Below are 21,404 nucleotides of genomic sequence, written 5' to 3'. Positions count from 1 at the left end.
AACACGTTTTGCTATAAATAATAATAATGGTAATATAATATACTTACATATATGTTTTGAACTCTGTTGGTTTTAATATTTCTGTAATATTTGAGTATGTTTTGCTTTCGCCGAGCCTTTTAACAGTCGGAATGAGAGACGTAGAATCTGATTGGTCCATTTTTGTGTATCCCTTGACACCGACCAATCAGAGCGGCCGGCAGATTCAGGTGGTAAATCCTGATCCTGCCTCTGACTGTAACACGGCCCAGAGCTCCCTGCTCTCCCCTGTAGTCTGTTTTTCAGCCCTGCCTCGGCCGCTTCCCTTCCCCTGTGCCGCCATTAAAGCCCGTCAGCTTGTGCTTGGAAATCGGGAAAAGGGATAAAAATGCTTTAAGGCATCGGAACCGACGGCCGAAGGGAAGGGACGGGACTGGGAGGGGGGTTCTCGCTCCGTGGTATGTATGGACCTTCAACCGCCAACTAAACGGCGCCCCAGAGAAGTAAATATGCGGCTGGTGTCGTGCAAGTGAGAGAAGCCCGAGTTCGGATTGGAGTGGGTTTCTCCGTCCAGGGGGGGAAGCTCCGTGTGTTTCGGCTGCAGCGGGGGACTGAGGAGTGTAAACACGGCAAAGCAAAGGTGAGGGATCCAGCCGTACGCCGCCTTCTTGTGGAGTTGTTAAGGGCCTCTGAAGCGGTGACGGACAAAAACATAATCCGAGCACAGCCCGGTAGCTCGGCTGTAATTTCTGGCTGCCTCTCGGTTGTCATGTAAGATAACTCACCGCTAGGTCCCTCCGCGCGTCTGTTAACACATGATACAGTGGGAGCTAGGAGCCACTTTGCTCGCCAACTAATGTTAATGCCGTATATCATACTAGTCGATATTAAACTCGTGCCATTGTTTATTTCAGCCGTTTTCGCTCGTCGTACGTAAACACCTGGACCGTAGCTGTCGCGTGGAACGTGTTTGTTAGCGTTGCCTTCAAAACACGCTGCTCTGGAGGTGAATTTGTTGAATTCCTCACTGTGTTGGTAAACTTGGAGGCGTGGTGTAAACACCAACGCTACTACCGACTCCTCTCAGAGCCAGAGCCGCCCCGGTGACCTATCTTTGTTATTGTTTTTTTTAAAAGCACGTATGTCATAAATAACGTCCAGTGTGTAACTAGGACGCATGCAGACAGGGAGGGTCACTCAGTTTCACGTGTAGGTAGGTAATAACGGGCTTTTGGGCCGAATTCAATTTCAGTGCATCAGTGTCTTAACCAGTCACGCGGCTCCCTGCTGGGTGTCAGGTTTCATCCGTCCTTGTCTCTTGTTACTCGGCCTGGTTGGGGCACATTTTCCTGGTGCATGTAACTTACTGTAAGTGTTCAAAGTCAGCGTGAGGAGGATCAGGGCTGTAGCTTCACCCTCACATTCGCAGCGCTCTGCGGGACTCACTCTAAGATGCTTTGCCAGATTTTACCCATGGCTCCCAGTTGGGCATCATCTGCACCAGCCTGCACTAGTTGGGCACAGTTGGCATGGGCAGTTGGCACAAAAAGCTGTTAGTGTGTCGGGGAGCGAAGATGCAAATCTGCAAGTGTATAAGGGGAACAAGGTCAGCCACAGGCAATCAAACAGACAACTTTTGGGCAGAATCTGGATGCTAGTCGGACAGTGTGAACTGATTACCGGTCCAAATGCAAACATGTGCTGCCAACATCCAAGGAAACAGACAGGGTGGGACACAGGAAATTGCGTCAGAAGACGACGGGAAGTAGCGGGACTGTCAAAATATCAATGGTGAACAGCGAGAGTGGTGACAAAGTGAACCTGGACCACATACATAGAGGGGAGATGAATCGAGTTGGTACATGATAATGAGTGCCTATATAATGTTGGGTGCGGTGCGTACCGCAACTGTTGCCCTTTCTCGTGAGGTCGATGTGTTCAGTTGGCTTTAGTCGGTTTGACAAATCATCAAGTCCGTGATCCCTAATCAGACACAGTTGTTATGTGTCTGATTCCCAGTCTTTCAGTCAGCACGCAAAAATCTGCTGAAGCCTGTCTTTTAGTGTGTACTCCTAGTCTTTTTTTTTTTTTAATCTGTAAAGACTGAAAGGTTTGTAGTGTGTCCCCAGCTTAAACATTGCTCACAATGGTTACTGCTACAAATTAGTGCCAGTCCAAGCGCATGCACGGCGCAGTAGACTTTTAAATTGTCTGACAGTGAGGGACCCAGTGGCTGAGCGGCCCAGATGGCTCTAATAAATCTGGCTCTGTGTCTGGGTGCACTTGTCAGATTTGCCACTAAAAACCTGGGAAGTGAAGTAGCATATGTTGCATGTTTGAATGTAGAAATGAAGCGTATTGTTAATCTACTCACAACTCCTAAGTGTCTGCTATATGTGCTATTTTGGTTTGTGTTTACATCACCATCTTGAACATTTTTATTTGGCATAACATCAAGGTACTTGATGCTAATATCTTTTTTTTTTTTTTTCTTTGTATCCTAGTGTACTGCTTGCTGCGTGATCTCCTTGAGGGTGGATCTGCCGAGCCGAGAGTCGCTCCGAACGGCAGGAAGCCTACCTCAGCGGTGGCGCGACGATGACCGAGCTGGTTGCCAAGTGGGCCTGTGAATACTGCACATACGAGAATTGGCCGTCAGCCATCAAGTGCACCATGTGTCGTGCTCAGAGGCCTAGTGGGGGTGCCATCATTACCGAGGAGCCCTTTAAGAGCAGCCCTGCCCTGGATGCCAGTCTGCATCAGTGGGACCCTGCAGGCCTCAGCAACAGTCCATCTCAGGGGGGATCCAGCTTACTCATTTGTCCGGACTCCAGCGCCCGACCCCGGGTTCGCATCGCCGACGTACCCGAGACCAGCAGCAAGTGGTCATGCCACATGTGCACCTACCTGAACTGGCCTCGGGCTATCCGTTGCACCCAGTGCCTGTGCCAGAGACAACAGGCCCAGCAGCAAAAGCTTGGGCAGCATGCAACCCATCAAGGACATCATACTCAGCAGCCGCGCAGCCCCACGGAATCACCCCAGACCTCAGGCTCTGGATGTCGCCCCGCTCCCCCCGCCGCCACTACAGACCCTTGCGAGGAATACAACGACCGCAACAGGCTCAACACTCACACACAGCACTGGACCTGCGCTGCCTGCACTTACGAGAACTGGGCCAAGGCCCTCAAATGTGTGGTGTGCGATCATCCCAGGCCCAACAGCCTACTGGCCGAGCCCATCGAGCTGGCGTCGGAGCCCGAGAGCCAGCAACCGTCCTCTAAGGTTAACGAGCAGGAGAGGGACAACAGGAGGGGCGTTGTCGGGCACGTGGTTGGACAGGGTGTTGGAGGTGTGGTGGGCGGTGTCGGCGGTTGTAGCAGCAGCCAGAGGAGGTCGCCCCCAACGTCGAAGCGGGAGTCGGAGGTGAACATGGACTTTCAAAGGATTGAGCTGGCGTCGGGGGCTGGGATTGGGAGTAAAGAGGAGCTCGAGGTGGATTTCAAAAAACTGAAGCAGATTAAGAACAGGATGAGAAGGACTGATTGGCTGTTCCTCAATGCATGTGTTGGTAAGTTTAAAGGATACACGGTTTTACTGAAGCATGTTCTACTTGTGTTTTGTTTTGAGGTGGGAAGTGAGTCATGCAAGACAAGCTAACGCTGCGGAGTCGCTTTCCCTGAATGTGCGTGAGTGATTAATGCTCTTGTAAAGTCTGTAAAGTAATTAGTTGCCATTACCTTCACGTGATGCTGAATTGCATCCTAGTGATGCTGACATGCAGCGTATGTGCAGAAATCCTCTGTATTCAGCTGGTAAGAGTTCCCCACATAACACAAGTGTCCAGCCACCCACACTACATCCTGATGAATTCAGACTGAGAGGGAGAACGAGAATTCGAAGAGCCACAAGTTGTTTATTTCTCTCTCTGTCTCACACTTTCTCCTGCATATGCCGTAGGTGCGTAGTGTTTATTCTGCTCCTCGGCTCCATTCGTTTTCCTTACTTTTCTGTTTGACAAACGGTTATCTGTTTCACCGACAGCAGAAATTTGACAGCCACACATGGAGTTAGTGTCCCAGCGAAGGCCTTTTAGTGATTATTAATGATTTGCCTGCTGCTGCATTCATCAAATCAAAGAAATCCTTGTGTCTGAATGTCAGAGAAATATGACTGCGGTTAGTTTGCTTGTGGTGCCACACTGAATTCCCTCACATCGGCATAGCTTGTCCTGGTGGGGGCAGCTCTCATCTGGTCTGAATATGTGCCCCCTGAGTGGGGGTGATTTATTTGTAGCTGATTAATGTGCCAGCTCGCCTTGTCTGCAAATGCAAATCCAAGCCATATATGAAGTCGCTCCCTATTGGCCATCAGGTTTATATGACGTTTACTATTTCTCCTATTAGTCATTTAGTCAGAGTGAAATGTCTATAATAATTTACCGGAATGCTAGTAGACATATCTTACTGGTACATTAAAATGGGGGGAGAAATAGTAATGCTCCATTTTAAGACTCTGACCTCTGTATTGCAGTATAAAACACAGAAACAATGAAAAATGTCTGTTGAGACACATGCAGTATTCATAGAGAAATGAAGCTTTAAAACATTCATGCAGTTTTAAGTTTAGAGCTGTGCAACGTAACGCGTCTTTCCTCTACTTCCATCCCGTCATCGAACGCTGTGTATGTCCAGTTCTTACTAGCACTCCTTGATATTGAATAACTGGAGCCAGTGCTAGTGGTGACGTAACCATATCGCATACTGAACATGCTAATCTAAGTGGCCTGTTCTGGACAGTTAAGAACGAACGCACGTACCACTACACGTCCAGTGTTTGTAAATAGTGGCCTCAATTCTGATAGATGCTCCAGTTTCCTAACAGACCTGCCTGAACTAAAAATAGAACGACCCATGTAACCGGAATCAAAAATAAAAACGTCTGAGGTAACATCAGTGTACATTACCCCGACCAGCTTCCTACACCCAAGTGATCCTGCAGTACATTTATTTACAATTATTGTGAGTCATCTATTATTACCTTGATTATTAGGATATAAACACGTTTATGACTGTTCACGGTTTAGAGGAATGGCTTTCATGTTGTTGCTTTTGATGATAAAACACAGATGCTGCATGTTGATCTTCTCCTCTTCTGCAAAACACTGAATCAGAGAATGTGAATAATTTGGAGGGATTGATTTTGTTATGTCTTCACTCCTGAAGACTTTTACTTTTAAGCCAGAATAACTGTCCTCTTTAAGCACCCGCTTGTGTGTGTGGGTTTATTGGCCCACTGTCCCTTGTAAAGTAGTTCAAATGATGACCAGAGTAAGGAAGAATAGCCTTATTTTCTTTAAAAAAGGAATGGTCCAGTGTTTCTATCATGAATTCAGATATTATATGTATCCTTTTCACTTATTCCTGCAGCCTTACTTATCGTGTGAGGATGGTGGACGATAACATTTCCTGGATTTTTGTTCAGTTTGTTACAGCGATAACATAGATTCACAGACCCTGGGTCTTGTGGACACGTACGTTCAGTTCAAAGTCTCGAGTACTTGTGCCTTAGGAATGTGATAGGAAACAGGAGCATGGACAAAGGAAGTCCATGTGAACACAAGGCAAACACCAAACAAAACCTGTGTCCTATTTTCTGCAAGGTGATGGCGCTAACTAGGACGAAAGCACAAAATCTCATATGGTTTTCGTTATGGTTCACTCATAACCATAATTTTAAAACCATTTATACTTAAGCTTTAGGATGAGCATTGGAAAATGATAAATGATACAAGCCTATATAAAATTAATTTTCTGCAAGCGTTCGCACAAAATACACAGTGTTAAAATGGATACACAAAAATAAGTCAGAAGTATTTCTCACCAAGGTTGTATATTAGTGGAAAAATATTTTTTTTTTTTAAATAACCCAGAACACAAAGATTATGGCGTAACAAAGGTTACTCCCGCTAAGTAGATTACACTAAATGCAGCAGCTGGGTGTTCTCTACCATTATATGACACAGCACCTAACGAACACAAGAAACGAGCACAATGAGTCGTCAGCTTGAACACAGGGCAGCGCCTTTTGTTTTTCTGGAAATTATCTTCAAGAATTATTCAGTTTGTATCGTTGTCACAAAGATACTAAATTCAAGATGAGTTTGTAGCAGCATCAATGTCTTAGTGCATGACTTTTATAAAAGCACCCGGTTAATCTCTGTATTTTACATTACACCTGAGTTTTAAATCTGGAGTCGGTGGCGTGATGCTGCTCTGGTGCACCAGTAGTGATGCGTTTAGTGACAGTCCAATAAAAATATCTGTTCCTCCATATAATAAAGAAACCCCATATTACAGTCTAATATTTACAAAGATACATATAGATATATTTTATATTTTATAACCTCTGGCAGGGAAAGAAGTTGTGGGATGTGTGCTGGTGCAAGTGCACTGATGTATTTTTCTTCGTTGCTGTCTTGGGTCAGCGTGGATTGTCTGTCCCAGTGTAACACCGTATGCTGTGACTCAACTATGTCGAGTTCACCAGACATTGTGATGTACTGTTGTCGACTGTGGCAGTTTAATTGGGGAGATAGAATTCCTCACTATACCGTCTTAAACCAAACAGACTTGTCAAACAGCCGAGCGCTGTTGCTGTTGCAAATGATGAGCTCAAAAAACACACTAGAATATGCTGTAAGAAAAAGATGTTCAAAGAGAGGAGAGTAATTTAGTCAGCTGGCAAATCACAGAGAGAGAAGCATCAGCCGACATCAAATGGTAACTGGATCATGTGAAAATCAGACAAGAACTTTTATCGTCCTTTTATATAATTGGGCTACTTTTTTCCTGATTCAATTCAACATGTTTGAGTTTTTGAAACAATTTGCTCAGTTATAATCTAAGTCTGTCTTGCATATATCTTTGCTTTTGTCCCCCTCTTCTCTCATTATCCTTCTTAAATCAGCTTTCAGGTCTGATGGTGCTCTCAGACTTGTAGCTTCTGTCCCAGTTGATTCTTTTTAAACCAACCCTAATAAATAACATGATAATAATGTTCCAGATCTTTAGCATAGTTTTATTCAAGTGACATACAACTTAGCTAAATCCAGAATGGTAATAATATGAATCCACAACTGTGAAACACTTAGTGTTATATGATCTCAAATACAAAATAGAAACAAAGGAATCCATGCAGTGATAAAAAATGAAAGTAAATAGACACGCTTTTCTTCTGTGATGCGTTTGTTAATAGCAGCTCTCTAGCCTCAGACTTCCAATACCAGCAGGATGCCCAGCATAATCTTAGGCTACCATAGTGTTCTTTCACTGCAGCCATTCTGGGATGTTATTGCAGGAAAAGCCCGTCCGTGTAACTAATAGCATTAATAGCGGCCCTGGTCTATTTAGGTGTCTCGGTCAGAAATGTCAGCGAGCCGACAAACACAGCACCAAGCGACCTGCATTTAGTTTCAGATTTATTAACGACGCACGTCAAAATGTCTGACCGAGAGCCACTCTGTTCTTATAACTTTATTATTTTGTGCTCCCTTTCTGAAAATTCCTCGTGATTTGTTTGCCTTACGAGAGCTTTTATAAAAGCCGTCTGGCACATAATGTCTGGGACGGAGTTTACTGACTGCAGCATCCATCTTCACGGCTAATGAAGTGTCAGACTCAGCCCTGAGTGCTCAATTTCTTGAGCAAATTCCCGGATTCCCAGATACTCACTTCTCTCTGGAGCAGGTTTCCTGGTTTCAGTAAGTTTAACAAAAATTAAAAAAAAAAGATGTCAGCAACTATCATCAAATGAGGCGGATGCGACACTATTATAAACTAAACTGCCTTGGCTAAACATTTACATATTAACTTGTCCGGAGCGACACACAAATAAGGCATGCCGCTACTCGCACTGCTGAAATAACATTGTCATGTAATTTCTTTAAAAAAAAAAAAAAAAAAGTCCAGACTGGTGAAAAACAAAACAGAGCTAATTTTGCGGTGGATGTGATTACTTTGTCAAACTTGTTTAGGCTGCTTCGAACTGAGGACGTAATGCGCAGAAGCCGCCAGGCTTGGCAGCGCTCGTGCGTTTCTCCCAGAAGTGGCCTTTTGAGCAGGTAAACACGTCCGTCGCAAAAAGACTTCAAAGCACCAGCATCTCTCTAATGGCCCTTGTTCATGTTCCTGTGATAGAAGTGACCACCATCCACATTATGAAAATAGTATGCGCCGCGCGGCAGAAAGGGACCAGAATCACTTAGCCCGATCCGTTCTCCCCCGTCAGTCCGTCTTTAAGTGTGTGTCTGTGTGCATATTACCGTCTTTTGTGTTCACCAGCGGATCTGTGAGTACAGTACTGACTGCGGGGCTTTAGGCACACCCACACTAATGGAGTGTTTTTGTGGAAAGTGGTTGTGATCTCCCCTCTCTATCGCGCCACGCCGCTATTGTGTAGTCTCTCCCCTCACGTCTCGCAGCGCTAGCCGGCTCCACATGGCACAGCGAGTCCTTCCACCCACTCCACGTCTCCCTCGCTCGCGCACAGATTATGCAGCTGAGCGTTGTGTGTGGTCCTTTCGACGTGAGAACAAAAGCTCGGCGGCGTTTAATGCAGTCAGATGTCCACATAGCGAGCGCTACGCGGACATTTACTGTATATTTTTAAAGCCCTGGAATTAATTTGCACTTTAAATTTTTTTTGTCATAACACACTTGTCCAAATATTTAATTCTGCTTTAACGGCTATTAACTCGTTGTGTAACTGGTTTTGAGACAGACGACGTGAAGCTGTACACAGCTATACACTTTCCAGTCCGGGTAAACGTTTATCAGCTTGGAATTGGTTCGTCTTAACAGTTGGACTAAAATATCTCCGTTTTCTAGCCTCTCTGTAGCGAGAGCTCATCTCCTTTTAACGTTTAAACTCCGCAATTGCCCAAAAATGGTTCAAGGTTGATCCTTAAGTCCGTGAGTCAATGGACAAAACATTTAACAGTTTACAACTTAGCATCCGGCTAGTGAGTGTGTGTTTTTATAGTGGAAGGTTTGGTGATGGTTCAGCTGACCGATGAGCTGGTAAAAAAAAAAAAAAAAAAAGAAAAAGAGTAGTTCAGTCAGTTTGCACTAAATATTTAAGTACAGTAAAGCAAACACATGCATATGCGCATCCTTCAGCCAAGATCAGAGAATGAAGATTAAGAGGAGGGAGAAAGAAAACAACTGACGGATTACAGTGTGCTCCTCTCCATTGTCTTGTCCCCTTGACTTCAAAGTCAGTGATGTCTCAAAGCTGTTGCTGCTGCCACGGAGATAAAGCACTTTTCTCATCTCCAGTATTTCATACACCGTGGTTGAGCACAGAATGTCCTCCATCCAAGGTTGTCCTCAAGTCTGTCTATCAGCGATGCCAAGTCACAGGGTAAATTTAACCACACTGGTCAACATGTTTGCCAGTTTCAACGCTCAGAAAGTTCAGTCGTTTAACCTATGTGATGCAAGTAAAGTGATTAGCAGACATTTTTTGTTTGTGCGTATTTGTGTTTTGAAGTAACACCCTTTTAAAACATGAATTCGTCCCGACTCCCAATTAAATACACACGTTCTTGTGCAAACCGAACAGTGTGTACGTCTTCAATTAAAAGGAAAGCTACAGTAGCCATTTATTCGCATTATTTATTAACGTGACCTTTTTCTGTCTTCCTCTTTGTCTGAAAGGTGTTGTAGAAGGCGACCTGGCAGCTGTGGAGGCCTACAAGTCGAGCGGAGGTGACATCGCGCGACAGCTCACGTCAGACGAGGTGCACCTATTGAATCGGCCCTCAGCGTTTGACGACGGATTCACGCTGGTTCACCTGGCCATACGCTTTCAGAGGCAGGACATGCTGGCGGTGTTACTCACGGAGGTCAGTGGAGGCGACCGAGACATCGCCTGCCCTCAGCTGCTGGCTCTTTAAACTCTGTTTACACCACAAATCTGTAGTATTAAATGCAGTGAATAGAGGGTGTGTGCACTGATGTCACTTCCTCCCAGGCCACGCCCCCCTCCCCCCCTGCTGAGTGGCAAAAAATGTGGGGAAATGTCACAGTGAATAAGCGAGACCGGGAAAAATGTGGATTATCAGATCAAATTCAGGTCAATAGTTCTTGACAATGACCCATACAAACTAACAAATGGTCCACAAACATTGATGTGTTGCCAAAAATCCGTTACCATGGTATTTATGTGGAGCTGATTTCAATGCCGGGAAAATACACAATGCACTTAAGTATGACCGTTTGGTACTTTATACCACAGCTCCAACGACTCTGTACTAGAGCTTTCTCCCTATTTTTAGTATTTTTGTATTTTTAGATCATTTCAGTTATGATAAATATCGCTAAATAAAAGACGCTAACACTAGAAGCTAATATTACCCGACACAAAATGTGAACAACAACACCAGTTTTTGGTGTTTGGATTCCAGTTGTTTCTTCCTAATGCAACAATTCATTTACTTCTCTTTACTTCTCTTTTCTTGCCCGTCTCCAACTGCTTTTCAAAGCAGCTCTTCCCCATTTTTTTTTCATTTAGCTTTACAGTTGAAACCCTATTAAAGCCTATGATTCAGGCTAATGCAGCTAATCTCCATGCTCATCTACCACTTTTTTCCAACCATGCAACCACCTGCACGTGCACACCCTCTATTGTAAATTTAACATTTTTCTGTCTGTAATTTAAAAAAGAAATCAAAAGACTGAGAAATAAATTAAATGAGACTAAACTTACATAGTTTTTTTAAGGACTTCCACTGCATTATGCACATAATGCACCTCTAAGAATACGAGTGTTCACATGTTAAATGATGCGACTAGGAGCTGGATTATAAAATGGTCTGACCTCAGATGGTAAAGGAGGGCACCCATGAGTTGTGTTACGCTCTGACTTAGCAGTGCTGTTTGTCACATCAGAGGTTAGCCGCAGCTTTTTCTTACACATTCTCTTAATCTCAGCATCCAGTCAGATCCGCCCGGAGGGATCACAAGGCCAGAGAGCTCACCAAAAAGCTCACTGGCCATCAGCACTTTTTATTGCAGATTATGGATACGCACCTCTCTTCCCACAGTGTCAGTGTCCTGATTTCCTTTCTGAGGGGGTTAGTGAGAAACCACTGGATCATGTCAGTAAAACGCTTCAAAGCTGACGACGGCGTGAACAGAAACAGCTCTGTTCCTCCTCTTGTCTAGAGGCAATTTAGATGTGAATAGTGAAAGTATAATTAGCTCACACAGTCTTCTTAGTGTCACGCTTACACGGAAAGTAATAGGTTTCGTACAAAACTTGAGGCTAAACCAGATTGTCTCACATTTGTCACCCGGTCATAACTTAGCATTCTTACCTCCTAATTTCTCAGCTCTCTATCACATTGTTCCAGAAATAAACGTGTAGTAGTGCAACCTCATGAATACTATTTACTCTTTTAGACAAAAGGATTTCTTTGTTTTGTCTCAAACACTTTCTTCACTCCACCGGCTGATCCCTTAACACCTTTAATCAGATCTTCCAAATCCAAGTGTCTTTGATCAGGTGCCTAATCACATGCAGCTGAAACGGCGAACGTTTCTTTTTAGACCTCAATGGAGCATTTGACGAATTAGTTAACAGCTGGCAGCGAAGCTACCTTGAATGTTGGTTTTGCACCGTTTAACTCTGTCTCATATTGTCCATATGTCGATTGTTTTTCCCTCTCGTCGTGCCGTCTCCTCTGCAGGTGTCCCAGCAGGCAGCCAAGTGTATCCCAGCCATGGTGTGTCCCGAGCTAACGGAACAGATAAGGCGCGAGGTCGCGGCCTCTCTTCACCAGCGCAAGGGAGACTTTACCTGCTATTTCCTCACCGACCTGGTGACCTTCACCCTGCCCGCAGGTCAGCGGCTCATCTGTAAACAAACAAATCAATCAGCCGGGTTCAAAATAGCGAGCTCTTGGACGAAAACAGCCGTCACGTAAATGCCATACCAGGAATTTTTAGAAGCTGTCAGAGGGTAGAAGCACATTCTAAACTGTTTAGCTGCAGAAAGCCCAGTGTTGCCATTCCTTCAGGCTTTCCAAGTATGCATTTTCACGCTTGTTTTGTGCACTTGTGGCGTATGAAATTGCTCGTTGTTGAGATGCGGAGGGGACATAATGCCACGGTTGTCTGTGTCCAACTGCCAGAACACAGAGGCTACCTCTGGCTCGCTGTTTGAGCATTGTTCCTGCGCACTGAATAAACCAGTCTGCCAACTGTGCATGTCCCGGGTTCATAACAAAAAACATATCTGGTATTTTTCTTTCTGTGAAAATGCATTTGCTGTTATTTCTGTTGAGTTGCATTGTGTGGAACAGCTATTATGGCTCAGTCTGTTGCTGGTAGCTAAGCTAAGGATTTTTTGTTTTGCCTAGTGTTGGGGACAATGCCGACCTTGGCTTCCAGCCACTATAGAAACGCGTTCTGTTCAGTTCCACAAAGTCAATGCATCCATTTATTTTAGCTAAAGAATAAGCCACTGTGTTGACAAGAGCTCAGAGCTCGTGCAGTGAAAGCCATTTGCTGCTGTGGAAAGGACAAAACATGGCGGCTCGAGCTGAAATGATGAACGAACGAAAGATTTTTGAGTCCTTTGTGCGCACGCGTTCATCACATAAAACGCGTATAAAATGACTTCTCTTTCATTCACTGCTCTTCTTTCTGTTGCAGACATTGAAGACTTGCCGCCAGCAGTTCAGGAGAAGCTGTTTGATGAGGTGTTGGACCGAGACGTACAAAAAGGTGATATATTTACTCCATCAACCTCATGAGTCAGTGTTCCCGTAACACCTGTCACACGCTGTGCTTATGTATCGATGCAGTTGCTCTGAGCGTGTGAGAGGGAAACCAGATCCAGCGATGGCCTGGCGGCTTTGGCAAACAGAGGGAGCCCCCTCACAAACTGTATACTATAACTGGAAGTCTGCAGAGTGCCGCCATTCTTATATTACTTGTTTTTCCCCCCTTGCCAACATTTTTTTTTTAATTGCCTGCCTCTCTGTCTGTGACTCTGCCAGGTGATCTGTGGTTTTAAGGATTTCTCTGATCTCCATAGAACGATTGTACGTCCTTTCACATACAGATACGAATATACCCATGTTTAAAAGTCGCCACTCTTCTTTATTTCACTCTGATGTGTTAAGTACATGTGAAAATCCTTATTTGACCCTCAGGAACCTTTATGGGTGTGTTTGTTTGCGTGTAAATTGCGAGTTGTGGTAGAAATGTGCAGAGAAAATCTTTTTCAGGTTAAAGGATTAGGATATAGCCGCCTGGTTGTTTTAGCCCTTCACCAGATACCAAAATGCTGAGTGCAAACAAAACTGCGACTTGAAAATATGACCGCAGCGTAAAGCAGGGAACAATCGTTCCCGTAAGTTACACGTAGTTGCGTCCAGAATAACTGAAAACTTAAACACTTCACACATTGAAAACTACTTGACGCTGTGATGACTGTCACTCTGCAAGATATCTCTGCGTATCAGTAAATATTAGCGTGCACTGAGACATCTTGTATGTGCGTTTGTCTTCTGATAATCTTATGCATCATCCTGGCGTACGGCCGCTCCTCGTAATTATCAGTCTTTGTGTGGTTTTGTGCATGCGGACCTTTTTTATCACACATCTGCTTTGACTTGATTAGTCATTAAAAATCTCTAAAACCGTCTTTTCTAAACACCATCACCTGTTTCACAGAGAAAAAAAACACCGTGACCTCTGGGTAACCCTCGACTACGCCTTGTGCTCGTTTGTACAATGTGTTCTCTTTTTGATAAGGTAATGACATGCAGCTCTCATCGTTCCCTCTCTTCTTTCTCAGAACTGGAAGAGGAGTCTCCCATCATCAACTGGTCTCTGGAGCTGGGGACGAGGCTGGATAGTCGACTCTACGCCCTGTGGAACCGCACGGCCGGGGACTGCCTCCTGGACTCGGTGCTGCAGGCCACGTGGGGGATCTACGACAAGGACTCGGTGCTCCGCAAGACGCTCCACGACAGCCTGCACGACTGCTCTCACTGGTGAGAGGCTGCAGAGAGGCAGATTAATGCGTTACAGCATTTAAAACACCACCCATGAAAAAATATGGCTGATTTGCATCTAGTTTGGGGCATATTCAAACTGTGTTAGACGGACTGAGTCACGTAATGCGCCACACATCGACACCAGACGAGCACAGAGGGAAACTTGAGGCAGTGCTGGTGAGCAGGTGCTCACATGTTGCTGTTGAGAATAGCTTCAATTAATGAACACAGAAAACCATACTGAATAAACAGGTATGTTTGGTTCCAGTAAAGACTAGTTGACCATGTTACACGGAAATGTTTACACAAAGTGAGATGGATGAGGTTTGAGCGCCTTGCTAAAGAACAGCTGAAGTCTGACATTTAACAGTCTCGAGTTACATTTTGTTTTGCTTCAACATTGCATGACTAAGGGGACGTGTGGTTTAGAGGTTGGGATATATACCCAGGCACCGAAGTCTGGCTCGCCAGGCTCGTACAAAGATCTGAGACTTTGATCTGAAAACGACAGGGTTTAACCAGAGCTTCAGGCACAAAGTTTAGAGCAGAGTGAACTCTAGAGTAAATACAGAAGCAAGAAAACAATTTAAGGATCCAGACGGTTCGGAAGCCACAGGAAAAAAATACTATATAAACTGAGGATTGTGTTCTCAGTGACATGGGTTTTCCACGAAAACATTCAATTAGATCCTCAAGAAATCCAAAGCAGGATTCCCGCTTCATCCTCCCCATTGAAAGGTCCATGCATCTGAAATGCTCATCTTGTGGAACGTTCTCAGTGTATATGCACTGGGGGATTTCCTTTTCCACATCACACTTGTGTAAGCTGCACGGACCACAATTTGGCTCCGAAATTGTTGTTGTTGATGACTAGTCGTGCTCGTGGGTACAAACTTTCCACATAAGGCAGATGAAAATTAAAAACAGCCTCCTAGTGTCAAATTGGACATAAATTGCACAGATAAGCACAAACTGAATCTTTTGCTGACCTCCCACCGACCCTACACAGGCTCCAGCGCTGTAGCCTGACGTGCACCTCCCCAGAAATGTAACTACAGGTCATCGTGTTCCACTCGCTAGTAGCGTGTTTCCGCTTTAGTATTTCTGCAAATTTCAAAGTGATAATTTTGGATCAATAAAGATGGAACACATTGAGGAAATGTTAACTGAGGAGGTTTGGAGATACGAACAATAGTATGTCCTCTCTAGGGAAAGTTTCAGTTGCCATTTTTGAAAGTGAAGCAGGAAGTGGAAACCAAAATCAACCCGACTGTCAAACAAAGACCGATTAGAGAAGTTTAAATCTCGACGTTGGCTACGTTCGTAGGTTATGCCGTCTATGTCCCGTAGAGGTATAAACCACACTTTTGTTTATATGAAACTGGGTTAATCACATATAATGAGAAATTGCCATCCAACTTAACTCGGATCCCAGATGGAGGAAAGCAGCAGTCCCACGCCTTTGTGCACAGAAGTCAAATAATGCCACTGGCTGTGGCTAAACGGTGCACGTGTGTGTGTTTGTGTGCAGGTTTTACACGCGCTGGAAGGAGTGGGAGTCGTGGTATTCTCAGAGCTTCGGCCTGCACTTCTCCCTCCGAGAGGAACAGTGGCAGGAAGACTGGGCTTTCATCCTGTCACTCGCCAGCCAGGTACGCGCACATAAAAGCAAAAAAGCAAGCGCAAGCAGCATCGACGCGGACGTCCACGTGCTTAAAATGTGCCACGCTAATGATGCATGAATTATGTAAGGGCCTTTACTGCCGTTACCACAGTGTGCTTAATCCGTAATGCCCTATGAGAGTGCATCCTGTCTGTCAGAAGCACTCCTCTGCTTCTCACTGCTCCGCCTGACCTCACTGACTAAGTATTTGGGTGGGGTGTTATTATATCTGGGTGTGAAAGCTGAGTAATTGTGTGTGTTTTTCACATTTTAACGCTACGCCGGCTTAACTTGGCAGCGTTCGGGAGCCCTCGCTTTGTAGTCCCACTGACTCCGCTCTGTTTTATGACCGCTGTTTCTTTCTGTGTTGTGTTTTCTCTCACAGCCGGGATCCAGCTTGGAGCAGACCCACATTTTCGTCCTTGCACACATACTTCGCAGGCCCATTATCGTCTACGGAGTGAAGTATTACAAAAGTTTCCGTGGCGAAACCCTCGGGTACACCCGTTTTCAAGGTGAGCCGCCACTCGGCAGTTTTAATCCACTTTGTTTTGGTCGGTTCGGGCCCACGCCAGCGGGCTCTGAAGGACTAGACTTCCATTGTGAAGTAGCCTCAGCCTACACGTGTCTGCATAACTGACATCGCTGACATAACTGCCCCTCCGATCTGTCAGTAATTGCTATTTACGACACGTATCAGTATAATGTCTTTCATTTACGGGCTATTTTTGCGCTGTGAGTCAAAATGACCGGACGACACAACAAAAGCGTCACTCTGTCAGATGAGCACGTTATGGTGCCACGGGAAAATGTTCCACACACGTCCAGATACAGTCGAACACATGTAAACCATCAGAAGCTCCGAGTCAAATAATCCTGTGAGCGCGGAGAGCAGGGTCCACCTTTACGACCGGCAGTAAAAACAGTCTGGTTTCAATTTGGCCGCTGAGTGATGCTGTGCAGGGGATGATGAAAGTGCACTGCAAGGGCCCACTACTTGTGGTAAAGCCCGCCTGATGGATGGTGATTTACTGTTGCTAGGAGCCCGTGTAAAACACACGAAGGACGGCGTGCTTATGGGCACCTATAGAAAGCAGGAGGAGGGAGGGCGGGCGCGTCTGTTTCAGCCAAAGCAGTGACCAAGTGAACCCAGTAAAACACGGCGGTTACTGGGAGAGCGGCTACACGGAGGCGGCTCAGGTGTGGTGTCGGTTACAGAGGTATTCATGAGGAGACATTTGAGCCACATATACTGTCTCTCTGGTGGTTCCTGCATTGTTTTGTGTGACCACTTGTTATATTGTCAGGTCAGAGCACAGGCTGCGTTGGGACAGTTACTCAAGCATTGTGCACATGGTTTGAGTCCTTCCTTTTAACTTTGTCTCTTGCTACGTTGCTTGTTTTTCCATCAATTTATTCATGAGCTATAGTTAACCACACTGCAGATAGTTCTGATTTTACATACAAAATATACTCACACAATGTACAGCTTGCTAGTGCCACTACATCCCAAAGAGATTCACATAGTTTCTGTTTTTCAGAGATGATCATTTTCTGAAACTATCTCATCTCAGCTCATACGCCACATTCATTCACTTAAATCACCTTCAGACATTTCCCATGTCTTCAGTCTTAAAAGCACAGAGTTGTTGTCATGTGATTATATAACATACTGCTCAGTAAAATTAAAGGGACATCTTTTTTCAGAGTGCAGCATCAAGTCAGTTAAACGTCTTGGATATTGATCTGTTCAGTGAAGTAGCAGTCGGGGTTGTTAATACGATCAGAGACAGACTTCATGAGGGTGGCCTGAGAGTCCAGTGTCCTCTAGTGGGCGCTGTGCTCGCCTTCCGACGCCTCTACAGGCCAGACGACCCATTGTCAGACCTTCCACTTGTCCAGCGGGTCCTGGTTTCCTCCTGGTGCACATCAGTGCTCAGCCTCATGTGGTGAGAGTATGCAGGCAGTTACTGGAAGATGAAGGTGATACCGCTCACTGGCCTCACGCTCGCCTGACCTAAATCCAATAGAACACCTCTCGGACGTTATGTTCCGGTCCGTCCGACGCCTCTAGATTACACCTCAGACTGTGGTCTCATTAGGAGCAGGACCCGACGCTGTCAGGCTGCACACCAGCACGTTGGAGCCATTTAAACTGCAGAGCAGCATTTTGATTTGCTGCATCATTTTTTCACTTTGATTTTTATTGTGTCTTTTGTAGGTTGATCATTTTCATTTCCATTAAATGACGTGGTATCCTTTCATTCCTGATTACCCAGCCTATGTCAGTGTAGATATCCAGCAGGATTTCTTTCCCTATTGTGTGATGCATCATTACCAAATGAGAACATAATCAATACACAATGGCTGGCACACAACAGTGGATTTTTTACATTGTGGTCTGGCAGAAAAAAGCATCTCGGAAACAAAGTATCAAAATAAAACGCTACTAGGCTTTAGTGTAGCTTTCACTTTTTCTAGAAAGTAACAGTATGACCTCCTTAGTCGCTTGTTCTCTCCAGAAAATGACCAATATATTGTCGGTGTAAAGTTTTACACTTCTACACTCTATAGACCAAGCAGACTTTGCTCAGAACAATAAAATACAGTTAACAGCAATGATTTCTAACCAGCGAGCTGTCACATTTCATTACATAAAGTCTGTTATGTTTTTAAGCAACACCAGGGATCACATACAGTATCATGCTTAGGAAGTGAACAGGGGGTCTGCAGGTGTACTGCAGGGTATTTTATATATATATTTTTAAAATTTCCTTCACAAATTTTATACACATTAACATGAATCCAACATATTTTAATAAAGGAATAGATAGAGGCAGAAGATGTTCGCTTTCAGTCAACACTTGGTTCATTCAGGAGCTGCATCAACAGCGCATCGCACCTGTCAATCTAAGCCTCCTGTACACAGTAGGCCCCGCCCCTATCATATCTGCTGAGCCAATCACGGTGCCACGTATCCCACTCTGACTGTCAGGCTCTGAGAGCCTTTTCAGTGCCCCGGTAAAATCCCAGAGGCATGCTGCAACATTAGCAGAAGAGAAGCTAATAGTGCAGCTCGCTCCCATCAGCCAACTACCGAGACCCAAATGGAAAGCTTTTCACTAGAACAAATGAATATTTGAACCTGTGTATTATTTGGATAGCTTAATATTGAATGTCAAATGATAATAATGTATATTTATAAATGGCACTAGGATGAGTTTAAAATAGAACACATATAGTAGGTAGAGGGTCCCTACTTAATCTCTCCATCAGTCCTTGGCCTGAAAAACGTTGAAGACCCCTGGTATAATGAATTGAACATAAACCACCAAAGGACATCACTTCCCTTTGCTTTTTATTTTACTTTTTATTAACCTTGTCCTCCCTGTGTCCCTCCTCCTCCTCCTCCTTGTCCTCCAGGTGTGTACTTGCCTCTTCTGTGGGAGCAGAGTTTCTGCTGGAAGAGCCCCATCGCTCTGGGCTACACCCGGGGCCACTTCTCAGCACTGGTTGCCATGGAGAACGACGGCTTTGACAATCGCGGCGCGGGCGCCAACCTCAACACGGACGACGACGTGACCGTCACGTTCCTGCCGCTGGTGGACAGCGAGAGGAAGCTGCTTCACATTCACTTCCTCTCAGCGCAGGAAGTAAGCAGCTTTTTGTTTAGCTTGTCGTTAACCTTTGTCCTCTCCGTGGGACTCAGGAACCTCGAGTTTTAGTGCACTGTGATGCGGCGCCCTCTGATGGTCACTTGTGTTTCCTCCTGTCAGATGGGTAATGAAGAGCAACAGGAGAAGCTGCTGCGGGAGTGGTTGGACTGCTGCGTGACGGAGGGCGGCGTCCTGGTGGCTCTGCAGAAGAGCTCCCGCCGCCGCAACCACCCGCTCGTCACCCAGATGGTGGAGAAGTGGCTGGACGGCTACCGGCAGATCCGCCCCTGCGCGTCTCTGTCCGACGGCGAGGAGGAGGAAGACGACGACGACGAGTGACAAAACTGAAGCGGAGGGCGGCGGTCAGCGGGAGGCCGGACTCCTCCCCCACCCCTCTCCTCTTATACCTTTTCTTTCTTTCTTTCGTGTTTTTTTCTTCTTTCTTTTTTTTTTTATAATTTCCTTTCCTGACACGGACAAACTGTGAACGCCTTCAGGAGAGGACCGGGAACCACACACCCCGACCCACCCTCCCTCCACCTTCTGACACGAGTCTGCTCTTCTGGCCGACACGGGCACGCGGACCTCCACCGAGAACACTTTACACAGACCGAACCTGAGACTGACAAACTCCACAGCTGCAAAACACAGACTCTGGGAAAGAATAAAGGTTTACGAAATGCAAGCGACCTTTCGAATAGTTTTGAGTTTCAATTGTAAAAGGAAAAAAAAAAAAAAAAAAGAGTCTTTATCCATAGATGTAAATGCATGTGGTTGTTTAAAAAAGAAATAAGAGTATAAGGAAATATACCAGCATTGATTCAGAGCGAACACTTTCTATCCGTTCATATGGGCACTGACAAAAAGCACACTTCCAAATTGAATCTTTTTGACATTTTTTCCAGTTGTATAAGAGTTATCGTTTTGTTTTTGAATGGGCAGGGACAAAGCCAATTATATCATTATCTTTAGAAAACCAGAGATTGTGTAATAATAAATGAATTTACTCCTTATTACTAAGCACTGCACATTTATTAAAACATTTCTATATAAATACAGTATCATTGCTTGAATTGAGGTCATATATGAAGCTCTTGTGAAAGGGACGTTTTTCCCTTTCACAAGTCAAATCTACACTCACTAAGGTTTAGCACACTAACGTTCATGTTGGATCTTTGGTTTACTTTTGTTTTTGAGACTGATTGAACTGAGAATATTTGTGTGTGTGCGCGTGTGTTTTCTTCTCTGAACTTATTCTACATATTTATTGTTTGGAAATATATTTGAGCTAATAAGAGCTTAATGTATATTTTTTTTTCTCCTTTTTGTGGTTTTGTTAATTATTCTCTCAATCTCGATGAAGACGTGTTGCACAGAAACGCTGTTGCTGCGAGGAAAGAACCAATCATGACCATCAGTGAAAAGTTTACTTAGCGTTGTTGCGAGCTATTTCGTACCTCATCAGGATGCCTAAAATCTGGTGCTTTTATTTTCCTGGGCAGGCGGAGATTGAGATTAAATGTCGACATAAAGCCCCCTCAGAGTCACCCTTGTCTAGTCTTCTACTTCCCGTTTGTCGCCCTCATGGTACACGTCGGTTCACTTCCTCTGTAAACTTATTGTCATCATGCGACCCCATCTTTTTGAATGAGGTGAGCGATTGCAACATTTAAAACCAAAGCTGACAGAAAAAAAAAAGAAAAAACTGAGTTGTTATTGTTCCTTTTTTTTTTTTATTTGCTGTGTTTGCATTTTGTTCCGTTTTTCCTCGCCATTGCGTACTGTAACCTCCCTCGTGTTTCATTGGAGTCATACACGTTTTTGAGCATCACCTGTATGTTGCTTTGTATTTATGCAATAGTTGTGACTATGATGGTTTGTGGATTTAGGCCTGACTTCACTAAGCAGAGTGTAACGCAAAGAAACAGGCAAAATAAGGAAAAAAAAAAAAAGAAAAAAATAAAGGAAAACCTTTTTTTGAATGTCCCACTAAACCGTTTCCTGTTTCCTGTGCTGTGTTTGTCAGATTGATGAA

At 44.7% G+C, this 21,404-nt stretch overlaps 1 protein-coding gene across 1 annotated transcript; it reads left to right on the top strand.

Annotated features, from left to right (window-relative positions):
* Positions 1 to 238: 238 nt before the first annotated feature.
* zranb1b (zinc finger, RAN-binding domain containing 1b) lies at positions 239 to 21,363 on the top strand. The gene is made up of 10 exons (XM_047602376.1): positions 239 to 619; positions 2,484 to 3,550; positions 9,699 to 9,886; positions 11,732 to 11,885; positions 12,699 to 12,770; positions 13,849 to 14,047; positions 15,582 to 15,702; positions 16,099 to 16,228; positions 19,137 to 19,366; positions 19,490 to 21,363. The coding sequence occupies exons 2-10, from the start codon at positions 2,578 to 2,580 to the stop codon at positions 19,706 to 19,708; spliced, it is 2,286 nt and encodes a 761-aa protein (XP_047458332.1). The 5' UTR covers positions 239 to 619; positions 2,484 to 2,577; the 3' UTR covers positions 19,709 to 21,363.
* Positions 21,364 to 21,404: the final 41 nt, after the last annotated feature.

This window comes from Mugil cephalus, chromosome 13 (assembly GCF_022458985.1).
Source record: "Mugil cephalus isolate CIBA_MC_2020 chromosome 13, CIBA_Mcephalus_1.1, whole genome shotgun sequence".
Lineage (NCBI taxonomy): Eukaryota > Metazoa > Chordata > Actinopteri > Mugiliformes > Mugilidae > Mugil > Mugil cephalus.
This window is presented reverse-complemented; position numbering and strand designations above follow the sequence as displayed.

Bases quoted from the DNA above. Each gene is read 5' to 3' on its own strand.
- zranb1b (XM_047602376.1), top strand. From the start codon at position 2,578: ATGACCGAGCTGGTTGCCAAGTGGGCCTGTGAATACTGCACATACGAG. The intron at 14,048-15,581 runs GTGAGAGGCTGC...GTTTGTGTGCAG, and splicing joins CTGCACGACTGCTCTCACTG to GTTTTACACGCGCTGGAAGG. The intron at 15,703-16,098 runs GTACGCGCACAT...TTTCTCTCACAG, and splicing joins TCCTGTCACTCGCCAGCCAG to CCGGGATCCAGCTTGGAGCA.